Source organism: Musca vetustissima, unplaced genomic scaffold (genome assembly GCF_032173495.1).
Source record: "Musca vetustissima isolate MV318-11 ecotype Yass unplaced genomic scaffold, APGP_CSIRO_Mvet_v1 utg4359, whole genome shotgun sequence".
NCBI lineage: Eukaryota > Metazoa > Arthropoda > Insecta > Diptera > Muscidae > Musca > Musca vetustissima.
In genome coordinates this window covers 311,662-334,647 of record NW_026882006.1, presented here as the reverse complement: position 1 = coordinate 334,647, position 22,986 = coordinate 311,662, and the positions used below count along the sequence as shown (strand labels likewise).

Sequence of the window (22,986 nt, the reverse complement as noted above, 5' to 3'; positions counted from 1 at the left end):
CATCTAAACTTCGCAATATTTCTTTCAAACTTAGATGAAGTTCGAAAATGTGTTCCGTCAGTCAACTCTTTCTGGTACATCCCCCACAAAATGGTCAAAATGTTGTAAAAAATAATTTTTTAATATAATGCGAACACAGTATCCGATTTGAACCGAACTTTTCACAAACTAATACTTATTTCAAAGCCTTTATAATATTTGAATACAAGGTGTATCGTTTCACCACTTCTGCTACTTACCACACAAAGTGTCAACATTTTAAATCCAATACCAATTCCATTGAGTGTCCGATATAATCCAAAATTTTCACTCGTAAAATGTTTACCAAACTAAATTACTTATGGAACCTTCACCACAAGAAGTTAAAAATTTGAAATTTTACAAAATCCATATCAAGCTAAAACTTGTAAAAACATATATAAACGGAATGGTAAATCCTGTTGAGATTAGATCTGTGCTCCGAGTCTTCTGTTGTTTATTGATTGAACTACTAGTATGTTTATTTGTACTGCGATTTAATAATTAAAATTGGGTTGTTTCCGAACGAACTAACTCAAAAGAACTATTCACCAAAATGAACCATCGGCACCAGCTGCGGTTATTTTGTTCATCTTCATCTCCTTTTGCTCCATTCGTTATTTCTGCTCTCGTACATCTATTGTCTTTTTATCCTTTTCACCAAGTTTCTTTTGATCCAATCATTCATATAGATCATCACCCTTAACCTAATGAACAAATTGAACAAAACGGAACATTCGAACTAAATGAATGACCTAATAGATTTTAGTGTAAACCTGACAGAACTTAATAATTACACTGACAATAGATTTAGTGCAACTATCTGGTACCTCCCCTGAGGGTCTCATAGAGTCTACCTACTGAAAATAACAAATCCCTAGTCGAGTCGATAGTGGCCGCATTGCTCTGAATTAGTAATTCATGAATTGAACTGGGAGATATTTGTATACATATGTCAATTCCACCAATTTACCCAACTCAATTATTTTTTCCCAAGCCTGCCATAACTCACTGCAGAGCAGCGGTGCGACCTCATGCTTTATTTTTCTGAATGATGTTGAATCAAAATCATATAAATCCAATATACCGTACAATTTTTATATTTTTTTATGTTTCAATTAATTTTATTTTAGAATTTTAATTACATACAAATTTACAATTTCGAAATATATTTTATTTATTTTAATTTATACAATATGTAGCCAATAATTTCAAATATTAATACTGCAAAACTTAAGTATTAATTCGAAATTTTGAGAGAAAAAAAATTATTTGAATATTTTATTTAAAAAATATTAATTTTTTCGATGTACGAACGGTCGCGATAAATTTGATAAGATACAAAAAATTAACAATTTTCAATTACTAAAATAATAAAATATATTTAATATAAACTTCTTCCGGAATAGTTGTTGTTGTTTGTTTTTTTAAAATAATTCCCTAACCTTTAATTCATGTTTTTTTTTTAATAAAATGTACAAAATAAATCAACCTGTTTCAAATGTAACCTCAAATGTCCGTGTCAAAATAAAATAGAGACGTAATGAGAGTGTGTGAACCACCCTGTTATTTTGTGCAATCAGCTGATTGGTATACAATACAATAATCAATTTAATAGGTATGTCAGTAACATAAATATTGTGCAATTGTGAATCAATTCCTGTCATACTTTTCAAATGTCTGTTTACGATTTCATACATCTAATTCCAGATATGACACTTGACTGACAGCTGAAGTTGGGATCAGCTGATCTCTATGCTTGGCTTTATATATAAACCATGGTTTAAGAAAACAAATTATATTTGTAATTAGTTTTTTGAATAAAATCCATCTTCCACTCCTCTTAATTTATTTATATATTTTTATTTTCCACAATGATCGTTCGGCTGAAGGTCAAATTATTTTAATACGAATTCAAAATTCAATTTTTTATTTTTAAATAACCTAATGTGTTTTTTTATTTTATAGTTTAATTAATTAATATGCGGTGCTTAATATTAAATGTAATATTAAACACCAGAGCCTAGTTTATTTATGAACTGTGTTTTTTTAAATTCAAATATTTATTTACACAACGGAATATTTAGTTTTTTGTTTTTGTAAAATTAGAATTTTTTCGACTAAACCTATATAAGAAAAATAATAAAACAAGTAGTAAATAAAATTAAAAAATAAAAAATACAACAAGACAACAAATTAGGGTTTTCATTAAATAAGTTAGAAGTCTAGATCGGAAATAGAGCGAAAGAAGGAGAGGGGGAAGAATTGGAGGAAAATGTATTATAGTGGAGATTAATAATATTGAAATAATTAACTGCATAATAGTCGTGTTTTGTAATTCAGTTTTTATTATTTCGGTTTATTTTTTATTTATTCTTAAGTATGTTGCAGTTTCTTTAGATTTGTATTTGTTGTTGTTCTTGTATTCGAGTTTAGTAGAATTTTGTTGTTGCTTAAAAATTATACAAATATTTTTTGTTTTGCTTTTTTATTTTCCTTTTTCAAAAGAATTTACAATTCTGTTTGATAATGATAGCTGCCGTTTTAAATAGGGAAGGAAAAAACAAAAAAGGGGGTTTCAGTTGTTTAGGTATATTTGAAGATTTATGGCCTGCTGTCTAGCATTTCGAACCAGTTCCATTTCCATCCTCTATATAAACATTGCCCGATTTTAAGGTGTTTGTTGTTGTTGTATTGAAAATATTCCGTTCATGTGGCGATTGTAAAAGGTGATGGTGCTGTCCCCCTAACGGTCCCGTCTGTAGGTGGTTGAGATGTTTTTCCGATTTTTCTGGAAAGGAAGAGAAGAGAAAAAATAACGCAATTAGTAAAACATATTTTAAGATTTCAAATAATAGAAACGAAAAAATGTCGATAAATTTTAAATACAGTCGAATTCTCGACCCACAATTATCCCGAAAAACTTCCAGTTATGTAATTAATTTTAATTTGGGATAGGAGCTTCATCTTATGTATATTCGCATTTTGATAGTTTGCCTGTAACAAAAAATAATTATAAAACAAAATTGTCGGGCGTATGAGATATGTTGGAACCTGTCTATGGGCAACAAAAAACATAATCACGATCGTCATCATCACCAACCCGTCCCACACTCATCATGGGTGACAATCAAAACGTAAACCATAAATCGCACCTTAATCAACACAATTCATGGCACTCTCTACTCTACATGTCCATTCCATTCATTTCCCTACATTGCATTGCGGCGGACGGGCTGACTGTCGTCATCAAAATACATGGCCTTTTTTTCTTCCAAACAATGTCGAAATATCCTTATATTTTATTACTGTCTGAAATTTTTTGTTTTTGTTTTCGTTTTTTATTTTTTTTTTAATTTATTTCCATCTCGAAATTATTTTTTAAAATTCAAAAAATGTTTTCATGTTTTTCTGTCTCATATTGACAATTGATCGGCGACGTGTGGCCATAACAATCACCGACCATGGAAATACAAAAATATAAAGCCACTATAACGCGTCCACTCACTTCAGAAGAAAAAAATATGAAATAAAAATAAACCGAAACACAAATAATATTTTATAAAAAAAAATGGAATTTATGAGAAATATTTAAAAACGTCATTGTCTGGTCTGTTATCGCCGTTTTGTTTTTGTCAGATAAAGCTGGGTTCACACGTTTGCTCAAAATCTAAATTAATGTACTCGAGGGAGAAATAAATTCAACTCTGGCTGGAATTTCGTTCTTCCAAAAACCAATATGTAAACTAACTAAAGATTATAACATGCCTGAATCTGTTGCTTGTTGATTGAAATGCGCCACAATAATTAATATTGGGTCATATCGGACGAATTAACTTAAAATAACTATTCACCAAAATGAACCATCAGCACCAGCTCCGGTTCTTGTGTTCATCTAGTTCCTTTTGCTCCAGTCGTTCCTTTTTTCTCCCTTTCACTGACCTAATGGACAATTTAAACAAAACTGAAGTTTTGAACTAAATGCATGGCCTACTTCCTTTTGCGGAGCAAGCCGAAAAGGTTGGACCGTTGGGAACGAAATCACCAACTCAATCAGTAATTCCAATACAATTTCAAGGATCGTATGATAAATCTATGAATCGGAAATGAAAAGTAAACCGTAGTCTTTTTGAAGAACTGTAAGCCTCGGTGTTTGAACCGTAATCCGAGGTACGTGTGTTGGAACATTAACATCATATGCTTGTGGTGTTACGAAGTGAATGTGAATTACATGCCGTGAAGAAACATAATATCAGTGGAATAGCCACTAAGAGCGCGCTTATAGGATCATTTCATTTTCATGAACATTTGCAAAATTAAATTGGTAACTGGCAGTCCTATGTCCTCGAAAACCCTACGATTTTTATATATTTGAGATCTTGAATCGACGTTGTTCATTAGATCTCGTTGGGTAATTATGATCACCTCTTTGAGAGAGATAAGCAAAAGGTTGAGGATGCAGATCCTTCTTAATGCTTTGCCACCGAGTCAACATTATTTTTCAATGGAGTTCTGGATCAGGGACCCAATAAGCAAAAACATGACGGTGATGATGAACGACTGGCTTGAGTTAAATGAACTTAATGATCCTAAAGACCCGTTTGTGGAATGTCGTCGTCCAAGGAACTGCTAATAATGGTTTTCTCGACAGTTTTGTGGTTTTTAGTAATGGCGTAGTTTCTATTTGCCTTTAAAAGACAAATATAAACTACAGATACCGAAATGCAGGGCAATTTAAATTAACACCTCTTGTTGGTAAGTAAAACTTACATAGAATACCTCGTAACATGGAAATCAAGGCTCCTACAGGATATCTCCTATATGATATATATAGAATAACTTGTGGATGTCTTTTATATATAAAAGTCCTTCAACAGGCCTTCTGTACATCCATAAGGAATACCCTGCGTTCATCTTTATTTAAGTACCATCGATTAATAATTAACTTAATCATAATGTTTTATACTATTTAAATACATGGACAGATGGCGTACCGATTTAGAATAGAATAGAATTTACGTAGACAGACCTCAAAGAACTACAGTAGTTTTGATTTAGCTGCCTTGCACATAGCTGCACTTTGGATTTAACTGCACATAATACACTTCTTGGATACTTTTTCTTAGATTCCCTCTCCCATATTTCGTTTAAGCGCACTATTCATATCTGCACATTTGAGATATCAGCTCAGAATATTTTTACTTTTTCCCTCACATTACTTAAAATCCTTGCATTTAGCTGCACAGAGAATATTACAAACAAGGAGTATTGTTTTGAATGCAATAAACACATGCATTAAAAATAGTTTTAATACTGAATACTAAGCGTAGATCGCGTGTTCCAGAAAATTTACCATTGTCGCATTTTTATTTAGTGATTTCATTCACGTGCACCTTGAGGCAGGTATGAAATTTAAGATATCTGAACTTTTGATTTTCCACTTTTCGAATATATTCCCTTTAAGTCCTCGTTCTGTTACATTATATCCATTTCGAAAACACTCACTTTTATAGATCAATTTCCACAAAATATGTTTCCCGGTATTTTTCTTCAAAAATCCCATAATCTTTATGACTTTGTCCTACACAAATAGTTTACATTTCAAACCCATAAAATTTGATGGACAACAAACGGACGAACATCAAACTGAAACATCAAACCTTACAATTAAACAATGCTTGAGAAACAATTATAAATAAAAAAGAAACTAAAATGGTGCAATAATAAACGAATGAATTGAAGAACAAATAATAAAAAACAAACTGCACTTATCTTACACGGGAACAAGACACTATCTCTTCCTTATCTCCCTCTCTCTCTTTCTATCTCGTCATTCAAGACCCTCATAAAATTTACATTAGCACTTTTTGGGTTCATTACAACTTCTTTTTAAAAACAAAATGACAACAAAAACAAATGTTTTCCTTCTCTAAATAATGCATTTACACTCCCAGCTACATACATTATAAACAACCCGAAGAGAGTAGAGGAAAGCAATACTCTTCCATATGACGATCATTTACATTAGAACAACAAAATCGGGGACAAACTCCTAATGGTGTTTAGCGCCCTCTCATCTTTTGAAACGACGACGACATCCTCCACCCACGACAGGCAACATGCTGGGCAAGGTACTTGAAAAATGTTTTACACGCTAAATGTATACATACATACGTACTTACATGCGTATACATTTGTATGACGGCGGCGGTGGCATGCTGTGTTTGGTGACACTTTTACAATTACCACAAACAACAAGCGATCGATCAATTCCACTTCAACAACAACAATAAATTACAATAACAACAACTATTTAAATTATCCCTCCTTTGTCCACCTTCCAAATCCCAATGCTTTGCTGCTGTGGTTGTTGTTGCACAAACATCTTGAAGTTGGATTAAACAAAAACCCTGCGAGCGAGGGAGTGAGAAAATACCCCGCAATGGTTCAAGGCAATAAGAAACACTTGAACAAGGCGACAATAATGAGGAAAAGGTTTTCGGTTTTTTAATGTCCGATTCACAGTGTTTTACAGAAAAATAAATAAATAAACACAGCTGTTGCCTAGCGAGTAATCCAAATTGCCAATTGGAAAAAAATGTTTGTTCGAGAAAATGGAAATTCATGGTCATCGGAATATTTGCCACGGTTAAAAAAATATTTGTATTTTTTAGACATAGCCTTTAAACATTTGGGAACAATTCATTTTGAAGAAGGTAGATTCAGTAGGTAAGGCAATTGTCTCCTTTGTGACTCTGGTTAAAAAAATGTATCACGTTCCACAACATGTACATATGAGTCGTTTATTTTGAAAGAGGTTTAAGTCCATTTTTATTCTTATATTGAGATAATTAAAGGTTTGACTTTAATTTGTTTCAAAAATATTGTTAAGTGATATTAATTTTGATTGTGGTTTTGTGCCCTTAAACATGATGGAATATACTACGTAATTTGTTTTTAATCCTTTCTAGAAACCCATGATGTCAAAAGCTAAAATGGACACTTTCAAAATAAACGACTCATATTTCAACATTTGGAGAACATCTGAACCATCAATGATTCTAAAAAAATTATTCCATCCGCTTCAATTATTCTATGAACCATGATTTATGATTTTAGGAACTTTTTATGAAGTTTTCATTAATTTTACGAATCGCGGCTTTATATCTACTATAATTTAGAAATAATTTATTTTATTCTATGAAACTCAGCGTTCAATGACGATCCACTGAAGCTAGAACTATATCTAATACCATACATGTCTATAGGAACTTTGCAAAAAATTGTTTTTAAAACCCTATAGATTGTTTGTGACATTTTCGGTTTTATGAACTATCGCCATCGAGCCATCGAAGATTCCCGAAATATTTAAAGCAATATTTATTTTATTCTATGAAAAGTCTTTAAATCATTCATGATTTTACGAACAGGTTTTCATTCTATGAATCAGCTATTTAAAGTAGGATCTCAGGTTTTATGGACTTTTTATGAGCAATCTATGATACAATAAATTATTTATAATGCCTTTAATAATTCTATGAAACTTCAATGATTTTATGAACTTTTCAAGAAAACAGTTGTGCAATTCCGTGTAAAGGAACCATTCTACAAAAGAAACGATAGGTTCTAGCTCCGGTTCTTTCGTGTATCTAAATCCATTTGCTCCATGTATTCCTTTTAACTCTCGTTCACTTATTTGCTTTTGATCCATGACATTTTCCAAAATCTAAGAAGAGTTTCTATTCTATGAAACTAACATAAGAGTTGTGTCATTCCGCAATTAACGGTCGATCGGTACTATCTCCGGTTCTTTCGTTTATCTAGTTCCTTTTGCTCCAGTCATTCTTTTTTCCCTCGTTCACCTAGTTCAGTTTGATCCACTCGTTCATCGGATTTTCCCGTTCATTGACCGAATTAATTGACGTGTTCTTTTAAACGATTGAACTAAAATTAATGACATTATGTCCTTTGAGAAGCAAACCTAATATTGTTGGCACTTTTTAGGAATCTATGAACAATTTATGATATATTCATGATTTTATATATTTTTTTGTTCTTCTATTAAGCATTGGTTCACATTCACTATTATTTTAGGAACACTGTTCATAGAATCAATGAAACTCCCTGGTTGCAGGTAGCATTATCGAAACCTTTAATGAAGATTCCAGGAACTATGAAAAATTCTATCAACCGATGATTTTATGAATAATCGAATAATTAATTAACTATCGTTGGTTTTATTTTATGAATCTCTGAACAAGTTGGGGTTTTAGGAATCACATTTGGCTAGGTGAATAAGTAAAGCTTGAATGAAGTATCGCAGTATTTAGGATGTTATTAACCATTGAAGTTTTAACCATGAACGGTTTTATAAAGCGACGATGCTTGTGTTAGAAATTCTGAGGGGCTTATACAGCGATTTTGCACCATATACGGTTTTATGTACCATTTTGAGAACTATAGCACATTCTATGACCAATTAGTTATTTCATGAACTTTGTTTGCTATTATGATTCCTAATATCAAATAAAGTTCATGAAATAACTAATAGTTCATAGAATGTCCGATAGTTCTCAAAATGGTACAGTTTTTTATAATTTGATGTAATGCTCTTCATTTTATTAAATATTTATAATTCTATGAACTATTTATATGATATTATGAAATTTCTATGAACTATCTCTGATTCTATGAATCTATTTCTGAAAACAACCTTATATTGATTTATTCAGCAAATTTCATTAACTGTTAATGAATTTATGAATTCTTCTATGAACTTTATATGAAACGACGCATCCTATGTTTTTCAGAATTAAATTCCTAAATTATTCCATAAAGTTCAAAATATACTAACGAGGTTTTCCAGATAATGAATTTTTACATATTTTCGACCTGCGTGGAAGAGTTCATATTGATCGAGGATTTTATAAAATAGTGATACTTTTATGAACAATGAATCTGTCCTCTGTCCTAAATCATTTGAATATCAATTTCTTGTCATAAATTAAATATTTAGATCCCTGGCTCAAAACACTGTGCCTCATCACTCTCATGTTTCAATTTCAATTACCCCGGTTTCCAAGTGTTAAATATTTTCCAAACAAATAATTTACAATTTTATGTTTAAAAATAAACAAAAATTAAGAGGACACTCAGGAGAAATACACATTAGTTATTTAAAACCTGCAATGCAATACAATTCTCCTTAATGATAATACCCAACTCAAGTATTTCTACTTAAGATTCTCAAGAAATCAAAACAATGATGCTGTAATTCTTAAAATAACAACCACATCCACAAAAAGAAAACACCTTACCTGGTAACATTACATGCTGGGGCTGATGAAATGCTGCCACCGTCGTTTGTAGCTGTGGGGCAGTTGGTGGTATCCGTAGGGCATCAGCATTGCCGATGAAAAATGTGCCACCCTCCAAACTTTGTACTTCGGCCAATTTGGCCATGAGTTTGGTTGAAAGTTCTTCGACATCTAAAAATAGAAAGAAGAAAAACAACGAAATTAAAAATTAATAAAAAACGGCAAATAAAACTGGCAGCAGTTTAAAAAAATACACATCACTTGTTGTGTTTTTGTTTTGGCTATTTTCCATGAATGGCCTCCGCCCAATAGCTTCCTCTTATTTTACTTCGACGATCTTTTTATATCATGCAGTTCATTAAATTTGTTATTGAGTCGTAAATATATTTTATAACCCACACACACACACAAATACACATAAATTCCGATATTTTTGTTTTTATTTTATTTTTTGTGTTTATATTATTATTTGTATAGCTTTTCCTGTTTTTATATTTTTGATTCGCCCATTTTTATTTCAAATATCCTTCCGTCTTGCAGCTTTCCTGCTGTCTATTTTAGCTATCATTTTTTGTTGTTGTATTAATTGTTTATCGTGTTTTTGTTTTTTTTCTACGTTGCAAAATTTCCATCCCATTTCCATTTACGTCATTTGACGCAGTTTTTTTGCTTTTTTCATTCACCTCTGGCAAATTTCAAATCAATTGCAATTTACACTTCGTAAATTTGCCCTGGATTATTGTGTATTGATTTACTGGGAACAATTGTTATTTGATTTAAATGTTTGCGAGCTTTAGATTATTTTCGTATTTCTATAAACCATTTGGGTAGATATTTATGAACCAAAGATAATTTTATGAACAATTTATAATTGCATTATTTCCCAAATCGTTGAACACTTTATAAACCATTCATATTTTTATGAACAAAATTCTTATAAACTATTAAGAGCTCTCGAAGAGTCTATAAAACAATTGGAGATTACACCTTAATAAATATATGGTGCTATAAAGATACATTGGCCGCTATCTTAAAATCCACACTGTTAAACTCCAATGATTTGATGCACGATTAAGTATTTTAGTAATTAATGTAATTCTTATGAACAAAATCATTGATTCTATGAACTTTTAAATACTCTAGACATATAAGTGGTGCTATGAACCACCTAAATTTAAATTTAATGATTTCTCGATTACTTTTATGATTGGTTTATTAAAATATCCATTATTCTGCAATTTAACAAAGACTCCATAAAACATTTTGGATTATATGAATAATTCATGAACTATTTCCTATTTTTCAATATTTTATCCTATGAATCATTAATTATATAAACCGTACTATGAATCTGCTACCATTCTGTTATTTATTCTGCATAACGTGGAACATTTTATGAACTGTGAAAGTAAATATTTATGAACTTTCTGTTTTTATGAACATTATATGATTATGTTTCATAAATACTATGTACATATGTTGAATTTTATGAACGATATAAAAATAAGCAAAACTTTTATGAACTATCGAAATTCATATATACCATTAAAGATTTTTTAAAGTTATTTATGATTTTATTTACCAATTTAATTCGATTTATTATTTTATGTAGCACTTTGAGGACAATCGGATTTTCTATTAACTATTAACTATTGATTTCATAAACTTTATTTGCCATTAGGAATATTGTACAGTCATATATAAGTTTATGTAATGCTGTTAATTTTATGAAACAATCATGATTCTATGAACTACATATGATATTGTGAACTTTCCTTGAACTATGTCTGATTCTATGAATCTATTTCTTAAAATAACCTTTTATTGATCTTTTCAGCAAATTTCATTAACTGTTAATGAGTTTATGAAATAATTTATGAACTTTATATGAAACGACGATGTGTATGAGTCGTTTATTTGGAAAGTGGTTTAAGTCCATTTTAGATTCTGATACAAATCTTGGTTTTCTAGAAAAGTTTACAAAACATATTACGTTATATATTTTATCAGGTTTAAAAGCACGAAGTCACTAACAAAATTAATGTCACTTAACAATATTTTTGAAACAAATCAAACCCAAATCTTTAAATATCTCAATATAAGAAAAAATGGACTTAAACTACTTTCAAAATAAACGTACCACATTGTGAACTATCGGATATTCTATGAACTATTACTGATTTCATAAACATTATTGCAATCTTTTGTAGTTATTTATAATTCTATGTACAGCTATTGATTTTATGAAATATTCATAATTTTACGAAATATTGCTGTTTCTATGCACCTGTTTCTTAAAATAACCTTATATTGATATAAGCAACAAATGTCATTAACATTTAATATGTTTATGAACCTTTTATGAAACGACGTATTATATATGAATCGATGAGTTACGGACTTTCAAAGGTGTTTTTGACTTTGTTAAATTTTAATATTTTTATTTTTTTTTAATAGAAATCATACTTTAAAATTTTTTCCTAATTTGTAACACTGGAATCTTGAATACTTCCTCATTCATCGATCAAAAATTTTCTCTATTATACTTCATGCACATCCTTTTAGTTTTCAGTTCACTTCACAACAAAGTTCGATTTTTTATGTTCCTACTAAAATACGCAGAACTGCAAATGGCACAAACGTCAATATATATCCGCATCTACACTGACATAGATATAAACAATGTGTGCAGGAAAATTGTTCGATGTTTTACGGAGCACAGTGATTTGAAGAGGAGGTTAAATATGAAGGGAGAATAATTATGGCCTTTCTCAAATAAAATTCGCATCGTGGCCATAGCTAATTTTCCCATAGAACTTTGCAGAAATTTAATGATTCTCTAATTCATCAAGACTATATACATTTATAAAATATTAGGAAATTCTATGAATTATTTTTCCTTTTACGGATTTTCGAGGTTTTTATGAACTGTCTATTATTACATTTGGTTGATTTATGATTAATTGAATAAATGACAGTTCATAAAAATAAATTCATAAAATCAGAAATAGTTCATGGAATTAATAACCGTTCATAAATTTCTATACAATATTTTATTAAATCTCAGATAGTTCATAGAATGTCTGAGAGGTTATACAATCAATACATTATTATCATGATTTCGCATGCCTTATTTTATGAAATTTTTATTTATTTATTTTTTTGAAATATAATTTTTTTTTCATTAATCTTTTTAGATGAATTTTATGAAAATTTTCAAACAAATGCTGCTCTGAACCATGAAACCATTTTATGAAAATTCGTAAGTACTATGAACTTTGTTTATTATTTCATGACCTCTCAATGTTTTTTGAACAATATATTACAATCTATGAATTATTCCTGCTTTATGTACTTATGATAATGCTTTTTGTACCTGCAATAAATATATGAACCATTTATGACTTTATGAACAATTTACAAACTACAGCTACAACTTATGAACAACTTTTATGAAACTTCGGAACTATTTATCACTTTATGAACTTTCAATGCTTTTGTGTACATAGATCATTAATTTTATGAACAAGCTTTTTATGATTCTATGAACTACTTGGAATTTTATGAACTGTTTTCATAAAAGAAATGAATATTATAGAAATAACAATTTATAATCTACTGTCTCAATGAACTTAATGGCATTTCTTGAAATTAAGCAATACTGGCATAATGTTCGAAGAAAATGGAGCTATGATTTTCAAATACAAAAACCCACAATTCGCTATTAGTTACAATCTTCAGGCCATTGGAGGCCTTGTAACGCTATTTTTTTGTTCGAACAATTTTATATTTATTACATAGTTGTTATCATTTCAAATGTCAATGTCGACCACTGTGCAACCTCAATGGAAAATGTTTTTCCATAAAAAATGAACAACAGTTCATGTCCATAAACATAATATTTCTTAATGTACTCTAGCGATCTATTCTTGCCCTGCATCGATAGTACTCCAACAAATTTGCCTACAGAGGCCACAGCCTTCAAACTTTTCATTGATTGGCGATGGTGGTGGTGTTGTTGTTATTTTCCCTTCAGTTCATTCAATTTTTCATTTCTAGCACTTTGTGCAAAAAAAAAACTAGGAACTCGCAGAAGTTGGAATTCTGTTCATTTTCATTTCACACCCTAGGAGATGCAAAAAATAATATTTGTTTATACACAAAAAAGAAAAAATACTGGTGCTGGAAGAACTGCCTCAATGAAGTGGTTTTACGTAAAATAAACTGCCAAGATATACACAGATATCAAAAGGGAAGTATATTTCGTTACACACACACACCAACATGTAAATTTAAAGGTAGAGCGAAGAATCGTGAATAGGAAAAATATGTTTACACAATTAATTTGAAATTATCTGAAATTAGCAATAAGGCCAAAAACGAAGAAGAAAAATAGCAACCACCCTGGCCATTATTTCAAAGCGTTGAAATATCTAGCAAGAATTATTTACTCCATGATCATCGCCTTTAACAAAAAAACAACAAGCGAACACATTAATCGTCAACAACATTAGCACGAACATCATTCATACTGTAACAACATCCCCTGGCCATATGGATGCCTCCGACAAGCAGAGGCAGCAGCAACGCCATACCCTGCCATGCCATATCAAACCGAGCCATTCGTTCATTCATTCCATGATGATTTGTTTACAGGCCATTTCCGAAAATAGTTGCACGGTGTTGAATACAAACACGACTGGCAGCACTACATCACAAGCAACAAGTATGGTGTTCCTGCTAAGGTGTTGTTCTTGTTGTTGTTGAAAAGAAAAAATATATTTGTCATTGTAATTAAACGACAACAACAAGCCATTAAAGGTGTATCCAAATCGAAATCCAAAAAATGACAATTTATCATTCATCATCATGTTCGGAAAGATGTCATCATTACAAGGGACCAGAACATACTTCTCGTACACCACAAACAGCAGTTCCGCCAACAGTTGTAACCGAATGTTTATGTTACACGTTTGCTGAACATATGACAAATGTGGCTCGGTAACCGCTTCCTCCTCCTTCCATCCCAAAAAAATATTTGATGTGATTCCAAAAATTTGTTGTAAATCTAATTCAATTCAAATCATTTCATTCATCTAAGCACTTCCAACCCGATAATAAAAATTCCTTCTACCCAAAAAAGAAGCACCATCGCACCGGAAGTTGTTGTGCGTGTTTGAATTTTTTGTTGTTGTTTTTCAGAAGTGTTCTTTTTTCTCGCTCTCTCCAAAATTTATGGCCCAAAATATTTTCAATTCATTTAAAATTCTCGAAGAAGAAGAAAAAATTAATTTGGAAATTAATACAATTCCATAATGGCAGATAATGTTTTGGTATTTGGCACCATTTGTACGTGACAGGGTGTAGGGACTACCTGTTTTGATACGCTGTCGCCGTTTTCTGTAAAAAAAGATAAATGCCTGTGGGAATATTTTGTTGGACATTCCTTTTATTTTTTATCCACTTCCTTTTTCGGTAGCCAAAAAGAAACAAGGAAAAAGTTGCTACTTCCGGATTTGTCTCTTCTGAGATGATTAGCCGACAGTGTCTGGCATTTTTGAGAAATACAAGAAAAATAAATAGTTAATGTAATTTAATCCTGCTGCATTCAGCTAAATTTCTGAAGGCTAGGGACCATTGAAATGGATATATAATTCAGTCTAAATGATTAACTCCTGAAAAATATATAATTCAGCTTAGCTGAATAGCGTTTTAAGGGCTAGGCATTAATAAAAACTGGAAATTAGTACGTTTGTTTTCAGCTGATTCAGCATGATTTTTTATTAGCGCAGATTTTACTCTATCAGAATTTTCATGACTATCGCGAAAAGAAATCCTTAATTCAGTCCTGTCTAATTCTTATTTTCTCTAATTCCGCTCAGCGGAATTGAATTTTTTATAATGTTATGAGGTTATTGTGCAAAAACAGTATTTTTCGGCTGAATTTGCATATTTAATGTTAATTGATTAAGAATTTAATGTAACTTAGCTGAATAAAATTTCTATGAGTCGTACAAACTGAGAAATTCAACATAACCCAAGCTAATTCAGCCGAACTAAAATGAAATTATTTATGACTTGCTGAGGTGTTTTGGCAAACATTGGTTTTATATTCAGCTCTTTATTAGGGGGATTCGAAAAGAAATACTGAATTCGGTCCTGTCTAATTTTTGTTATCTCTAATTTAGCTTAGGGGAATTGAAATTATTTTTAATATAATAATGTTATTTTGCAAAAAAAATCAGCTTAGCTGAATTTGTATTTGATGCTGAATTTGTCTTCTATATAATTCAGCATTGCTGAAATGCATTTTTATAACACCAGAACTTGAAATAAGTCAGCTGAATTGCATGTCAGCTAATTCAGCTCAGCTGAATTTTCAAAAAATACGTTTTATCTCAAATTGAAATCGGCTAAATTAATATGAATTCATCGCCTATTCAATATAGGTTAGTTTAATTGTGTGTTTATAACTTTTATGAAGATTAAACTTGAACATAGCCTAGCTGAATTAATTTTTGACGAATTTAGCCATCGTGAAAATAATCGACTTCAGCGTATGGGGAAATAAGTTCTCTCTTCGATTAAATCATTTTACAGTTTATTCAGCTTAACTTTTTTGGGGGAAAAGTTCAGCTGAAATATATTATCACTTAATTTATTTTTAAACTATATAAACTGCAATTCAATTCAGCTGAATTGCACTTTGACAACTTTAGGGTATGAGAAAAAAAGTTCTCTGTTCGATTAAATTGTTTTACATCTTATTTAGCTTAGCTGAATTGAAATTATTTACGATAAACTTAACTTTTTTGGGGGAAAAATTCAGCTGAACTGAATTTTCATTCCTTGAAAGTTTATCAGAGCTGAAAATAATATTTCAATATAGGTAGAGATACACTAATTCCGCATTTGCTGAATTGTGATTAATTAGCGAGTACGCACATGGCCGTTAGCCTCCAAAAAATCTCTTCTTATTTATTTGTTTTAAAGAACCTGTTACTCAATGTCAAACAGAATTTGATACTTGACCTTTTTTCCCACTTCCTCTCATTTCCGGTTTATCCCAACTAGCCCTTCAAATGAAAATTCCCGTGGGAATATTTGATTCCTTGTCTCCTTTAACAACATACAGGCACTTCCGTTCCGTAGATAAAATGCTGACTAGCACATGACACTTTTTTTTAAAAAAAAGTGCCTACTTCCGGATATCTATGTATTTCCCTTTCTCTTTCCTACTCTCTCTCTCTCTCTTGACATGATTGCCCGATGTTGTCGGTTTTTTTTTTTCAAATGCCAAAATGTAAAATATTTATTTTTGATGACATTGGAATAAATTCTCATCATCATCATCGTCCTCATCCTCCTCCACATTATTTTTGCTGATCTCGTTTTTTTCTGCTAAGTGGCAAAGTAATGTCGTTGTCGAAAACATTTACATCGACAAGACGACGACAACACGACACAATGTTTGGCTGTTGCTCGGGCCATAAATTATGTTCGAAATATCTAATCGGAAGTGTTTGGATGGATTTGAACGGCTGTTGTAGTTTGTTAACAAGATTTGAGAGCTAATGAGGCACAATGGGGTTTTTGGAAGGAAGTTAGAGGAAAAAAATGAAATTTAGGAAAAAATAGAAATTCAGCTATGGTATATATTGGAAGGCAAGTTTTAAATAAAGGAAAATTTGCAATCTAAAAAAGCTTTTAATTTTTTTTCTTTATGAATTTTTCAATTCAGCCCAGCTGTATTGCTATTTATTAACAGAAAAAGGCTTAATGTTGGTCCAGAGTGAAATCTGGTAATAAAATTAGCTATTCAGCCATGCTGAATTTAATATTTTAGTGGAAAACATGGTAAAAGATATATGAAAGTAAAATTTCGGCATTGAGTTTTTTTAATGATAATGGCTAAAGATTAGTGATCAAGATTTCTAAACGTTTCAAACCCATTTTAGACCCATTTTATCTAATTGATGGTCAGTAGTTTGTATTTTATGACCAATAATTCTTTTTTGACAATGAACTGACAATTGTAACATACATTCATTATTTCCCACTGCCCACACAATTTCTCCCGAATCCAAACAAAAATACAAAATTTAGCTTGTTTTCATAAAAAAATCTATTGATGAGCACATATTTTATCGAATTTGATGATTTTCATTTTTAACACAAAATCATGGCCAAATAACTACAAATGTAGCTGAATAAACTACAACATGTCCGAAGAACTGCAGCCTTTTTAGCCATAAATTTTCCAAAACAAGACAAACAACATTAAGTTTCTGTCAATACACTGAGAGGGAGAGAGGGACAACACCGATTTGGCAAAATTTATGATATCTACAGACAACCCCATAAAGGCGACACAACAAGGCGAGACACGGAAAATCGGCTGTAGAGGCCATCGGATGCAGCAGCAGCGACATGTGTTTTGTTGAAGTTTTTACATCTGCTTGTGTCTTCAACCATTCATTTGCCTTAATCCACCTTCTCTACTATTTCATCTGTTGTTATTTTTATCCTCAACCTCCTCTTATTTTTTTGTGAATGGATTTTGAACCATTTTTTTTTTTTTTGTTCTTTGGGTATTATTTCAATGATTGATGTCTTCTTCATTGTTTTCGATTTGTAAAATAATTAATGAGGATTTGAGAAAACTAAAAATAGTTGGAATAGATGAAAATCTCCGTTGTCCTCAATCGATCATAAGTACTTGCTTGGGTTTTTACGATGCGTGGGAAACTCCTGAGAATATAATTTTCAAAAATTCCAAAACTAGTTTTTTATTTGATCTCATTTATGATATTAATGCCCTTTTACGCTACTTCATGACATTCTACAAATTTTGGGGACTAAGATTTTTGAAAGGAGATTTTTCAAATCTCACAAAAGAAAGAAATAAAATTGGGTTATAATAAATGATCTCTAAATACCTATTTTTTTAATGTTCTTGGGAAGGTATTAGGAGGATCAGCCTTTCAATGAAATTTCTTTTCAAATTTCTTCCAATGATCAATAATATTATTTAGACCAAGGGAGACATTTTTCGTTAAATATATTGACCCTATAGCACTCCGTTGTGGGAGTATTTTTTCATTTGGCGTTTTTATAAAATTCCGAACCCTGCACTTCTTACTCCTTCTTAGACAATTATTGTTGGTTGATATTATGTCAATTTCATTGTTATTGTGATTTGATGTTTTTTTTATGATTATTTTTCTTTAATACTTTTCCTTATAATAAAAATGAAATGAAAAATCATAAACATGTTGTTGCTTTTTATGCCATGCAGACGTCTATGCTCCTCGAAGACATTTAATGAACCCTAAGGAATGACTTGGCAGAACAACAATCTTGCATCGAAGAATGGCTCATTAGTAGTCTTAATCAGAAACATGGTGTTTGTTTTTTGCAGAACCATGATTTGAATCTGAAACCGAATCCGAAGTAGCCGAAGAATAGAAGATGGCATTCAGTAGCCTCCAGAGAATTGTTTGTTTATCAAATGTACAAATGTCCGTCTGTCTGTCTGTCCGAAGTGACCCTAGTGTCTTGAACATAAAAAAAACAACCAGAGACTACATGAATATTTATCATTTCCAAGGACAGACAAAGAAAAGAGATTAGTATTATGTGTATGGCATCATAAAATAAAACAGAGAGAACAAATGAAACATAGAAAGGAAGATCTAAACACATTTATGGAACATAAAAAATATTCTTTGCTGGGTTCCATAACATCACCCCATAACCAGATAAGACAAATCGTGTTTATTTCTCGATTTTTTTTTTCTGAAAATTATTACGTCTGCCAAACAGTAGCTCCCATCAAAATTAAAAAACAAACTTGAAGACAATTGAAAAGTCAAGACCAATTTTTTGTTACTTCTTTTGTATTTGTACGTGTTGCCCAATATTTCAGGGAATTATGCCGTATTACCATGGTATTCAGGTTGCCAAGAATAACAAATCCATAATATTAATGAATTTGGAATACCGAATGAATTATCTGCCGAGCATGGCCATAGCCAATGATTGACGGCACTTGCCATGGATTCTTGTTTGGCTTGTAGAATGTCGCCTTAATACACCATCACCACAAGAAATTATCTCTCTCCCGCTAGTTCGGACAATGGTTATGCATGGAATTTCAAATTACAAACAGAAGAAATGAAACGTGATCACAAGGATTGAACGCCGGATCAACCGAACTACAACAACAACTACAAACTAACAAATATACACCAGTACACCTTTCATTGTCCCTTAAACAGTGAAACGTGTATCCATTCACGGTTATGCTTGCTGCATAATGAATTAGAGATTTCATAACATTGTATGCAGGGGTTCTTAGTCGAGGGATCTTTTCAGAACTTACCTTGATCTAATCTACGTTCCATACGTCGCCATTGCCGCATATGATGTACAAGTATACAGGCGGCCACGATGAAAAACAGTAAACAGGCTAAAACGGCCAAAAATAAGGCGGCCGTTTGCCAATCCATGGGATCCCTTTCATCCTGCAACTGCTGCAATTGTTCGGCAGTTAACTGATGGTGGTCTAATCCATAATCGGAAGCATCAAACTTTCGCCTCTGAAAAAAAACACAAGAAAAAATATTATTAAAAAAATTAAAAACCGTAGAAATATTCGGAGTATTAATTTGTTTACTTTTTTAATTTGCTACCGAATTTTTATGGAACCGCCCATTTTAGGAAGTTGGTGCCAATGAGACAAATATTCTCCATAAGATTATGCAAATAGTCTTCGAATAGAACAAATGTGTAGCAATAATATATTTAACGAAAATATCGGTCTTAATATAAGCGATAGTTATCCTAGTTTTTTAATACCATTAATTTTGATTATATTCAAACTGGTGCCATTATTTCGCAGAAAACTCGGTTTTAGGGACTAGGTATCAATGGATAAAATATTCTACATAAAATTTCACTATAAGTCTTCAAAGAAATAAAACCTATTGGAGACATATTTTTTTAGAAATTATTGGTTATATTATTAGCTGTATAAAAAAAAAATTATCCTAAACTGGTAGTATTAATTTTTGACTTTATTGAATTGGTGCCAAATTTTTACGGAACCCTACATTTTACGGGGGTCGCGTCAATGGAAAAAATATTCATCATCAAAATTCACTAATAGTCACCGAACAGAATAAATCTGTAGCTATAATATTTATCAGGAAAATATCGGTTCTAATTGGAGTATATAAAAAAATCTCCAGTGCTTTAAATGGAATATTTTTGAATAGGTGTCAAATTATCTATGTTCACTTGATTTGAAGTGGTTGGGATCAAAGAGAGAAAAAGTCTACATAAAATTTTACTATAAGTCACCGAAGAGAAAAAATCTATAGCTATAATATTTTCCTATAAAAAATCGGTTCAAATTTGAACGGTATATCTTCCAGTGTTTTAATAAAAATATTTTTTTGAGTTGTTTTGAAATTGTGCAGTTTTCACCATGTTAACTTAATTTTAGGTTATTGGAATTAAAGAAAAAAATATTCTACATCGAATTTCAATAATAGTCACCGAACATAATATATCTGTAGCTATAATATAAACCATGAAAATATCACTCTTAAATTGAATATATTTCATCGATATTTCCCCAGTATTTTAATAGTATTAATTTTGGTATTTACTCGGATTGGTGCAAAATTCTCTATCTTAACACTATTTTAGGTAGTTGAAGCTAATGAAGTAAATATTCTACATAAAAAGAAAAGAACAAATCTTTAGCTATAATATTTTCCTATAAAATATCGGTTTCAATTTGAGTGTTTTTATATAATATATCTTCCAGTGTTTAAATAAAAATTATTTTGAGTATTTTTGAAATTGTGTAGTTTTCTCGATGTTATATATATATATATATTTCGGTAATAGCCACCGAACATAGTACATCTGTAGCTATAATATATAGCAAGAAAATATCACTCTTAATTTGAATATATTTCACCGATATTTCCCCAGTATTTTAATAGAATCAATTTTAGCACTTTCTCGGATTGGTACCAAATTCTTTATTTTATCATGATTTTAGGTAGATAGAACAAATAAAGAAAATATTCTTCATCAAATTTCACTATCAGTCACCGAACAGCAAAATTCTATAGGTGCAATATATATACCAAAATATAGGTCTTTATCTAGGCAATATTTATACCTGTATTTCAAAGGCATTTTTTGTTAGTTTGGCATTTTCTCGAATTGGTGTCAAATTCTCTATGTTAACATGCTTTTAGATAGTTGAAGTCAATGAAGAAAACAATCTACATTAAATTTCATTAGAACACCGAAAACTAGCGGTCTTTATTTAGGCAATATTTATCCCTGTATTTCAATGACATATTTTTGGTTAGTTTTGGTATTTTCTCGGATTAAGGCCAAATTCTCTATGTTAACATGCTTTAGGGTAGTTGTATCCGATGAAGAAAATATTCTACATAAAATTCCACTAGCAGTCACCGAACAGCAAAAATCTGTAGCTACAATGCATATACCGGAAATATCGGTCTTAATTTAGGCAATATTTATCCCTCTATTTCAATGGCATATTTTTGATTATTTTTGAATAAGTCCCAAATTCTCTATTTTAGCATAAACTTGGGTAGTTGAAATCAACGAAGAAAATATTCTACATCAAATTTCACTAATAGTCACCGAACAGAAAAAATATGTAGCTATAAGGCATACCAAAAAAATATCGGTTCCAATTTTAGTATATAGGAAATACTTCTCTCAGTGTTTTAATAGAATTAATATTGGGTGTTTTTGAATGGGTTCCAAATTCATATTACCATAATATTGTAAATGGAAAAATATTCTATATAAAATTTCACTACAAGGATCTACCGAAGAGAGACCTTCACGAGTATTATATATCGGGAAACATCGACTTCAAAGCTTTTAAATATACAAAATATGTATTTATCTTCTGATCATAAAAATTAAGGAGCAACTTTGATCCTGAGCCAAATTTTCATAGAATTCCTTTCTATAATATGACCGATGAAGAAAATATTCTATATTAAATTCCACTATGAGGTGCCGAAAAAACCAATTCCTAAGTATAATATATATTATACTATATTTATAGGCTTTCAGTGATTATCCAATTCTTAATCCTTCTAAATATTTTTTTATAACAAATATCTCCCTTACCTCCTTCCAATTGGGCTCCGTTTTCGCCAATACAACCCAATCGATTTTCAAATCATATATCGAACCACAATCGGTGTCCAGATGCATTTGACACGGCCGCAGCGGTATCATATCACCTTGGCACACAGTGCAAGGAATGCATTTATCCTTGTGGGGATCCCACCAGCTTTGCGGATCACACAAAGTGGCCGAACATAAGGAACATGTCGTTGATAATAACAGAAATGCAGAAACGCAGGCGGCTGTTGATGGCTTCAATTGGCACCATTGCCATCGGGACCAAAAGGATGTTGATGTCCTCCTACTCGTTTGCATTCCTTTCTCTTCTTGCTGTTGTTGGTCTGTTGTACTTTTATTGGCCAAGGCCACAATATGGGGTTCATCATCTTCTGTCGTTGCTGCTTCTTCTTCTTTTGTTTTATAACTATTGCTAAATGGTGTTTTGCTTAGCACT

The 22,986-nt window shown here is 31.2% G+C and overlaps 1 protein-coding gene across 1 annotated transcript; it reads right to left on the bottom strand.

Annotated features, from left to right (window-relative positions):
• Positions 1–2,636: 2,636 nt before the first annotated feature.
• On the bottom strand, positions 2,637–22,847 carry LOC133328112 (tumor necrosis factor receptor superfamily member wengen). The gene is made up of 4 exons (XM_061536668.1): positions 22,533–22,847; positions 19,720–19,936; positions 9,336–9,506; positions 2,637–2,809 (listed from the first exon to the last, which is right to left on the bottom strand). Exons 1-4 carry the CDS (start codon positions 22,845–22,847, stop codon positions 2,637–2,639), a joined length of 876 nt encoding a protein of 291 aa, XP_061392652.1.
• Between the last annotated feature and the right edge of the window lie 139 nt (positions 22,848–22,986).

Bases quoted from the DNA above. Each gene is read 5' to 3' on its own strand.
- LOC133328112 (XM_061536668.1), bottom strand. From the start codon at position 22,847: ATGCAAACGAGTAGGAGGACATCAACATCCTTTTGGTCCCGATGGCAA. The intron at 19,937-22,532 runs GTAAGGGAGATA...GTTTTTTTTCAG, and splicing joins CGGAGCCCAATTGGAAGGAG to AGGCGAAAGTTTGATGCTTC. The intron at 2,810-9,335 runs GTAAGGTGTTTT...CTTCCTTTCCAG, and splicing joins CCAGCATGTAATGTTACCAG to AAAAATCGGAAAAACATCTC.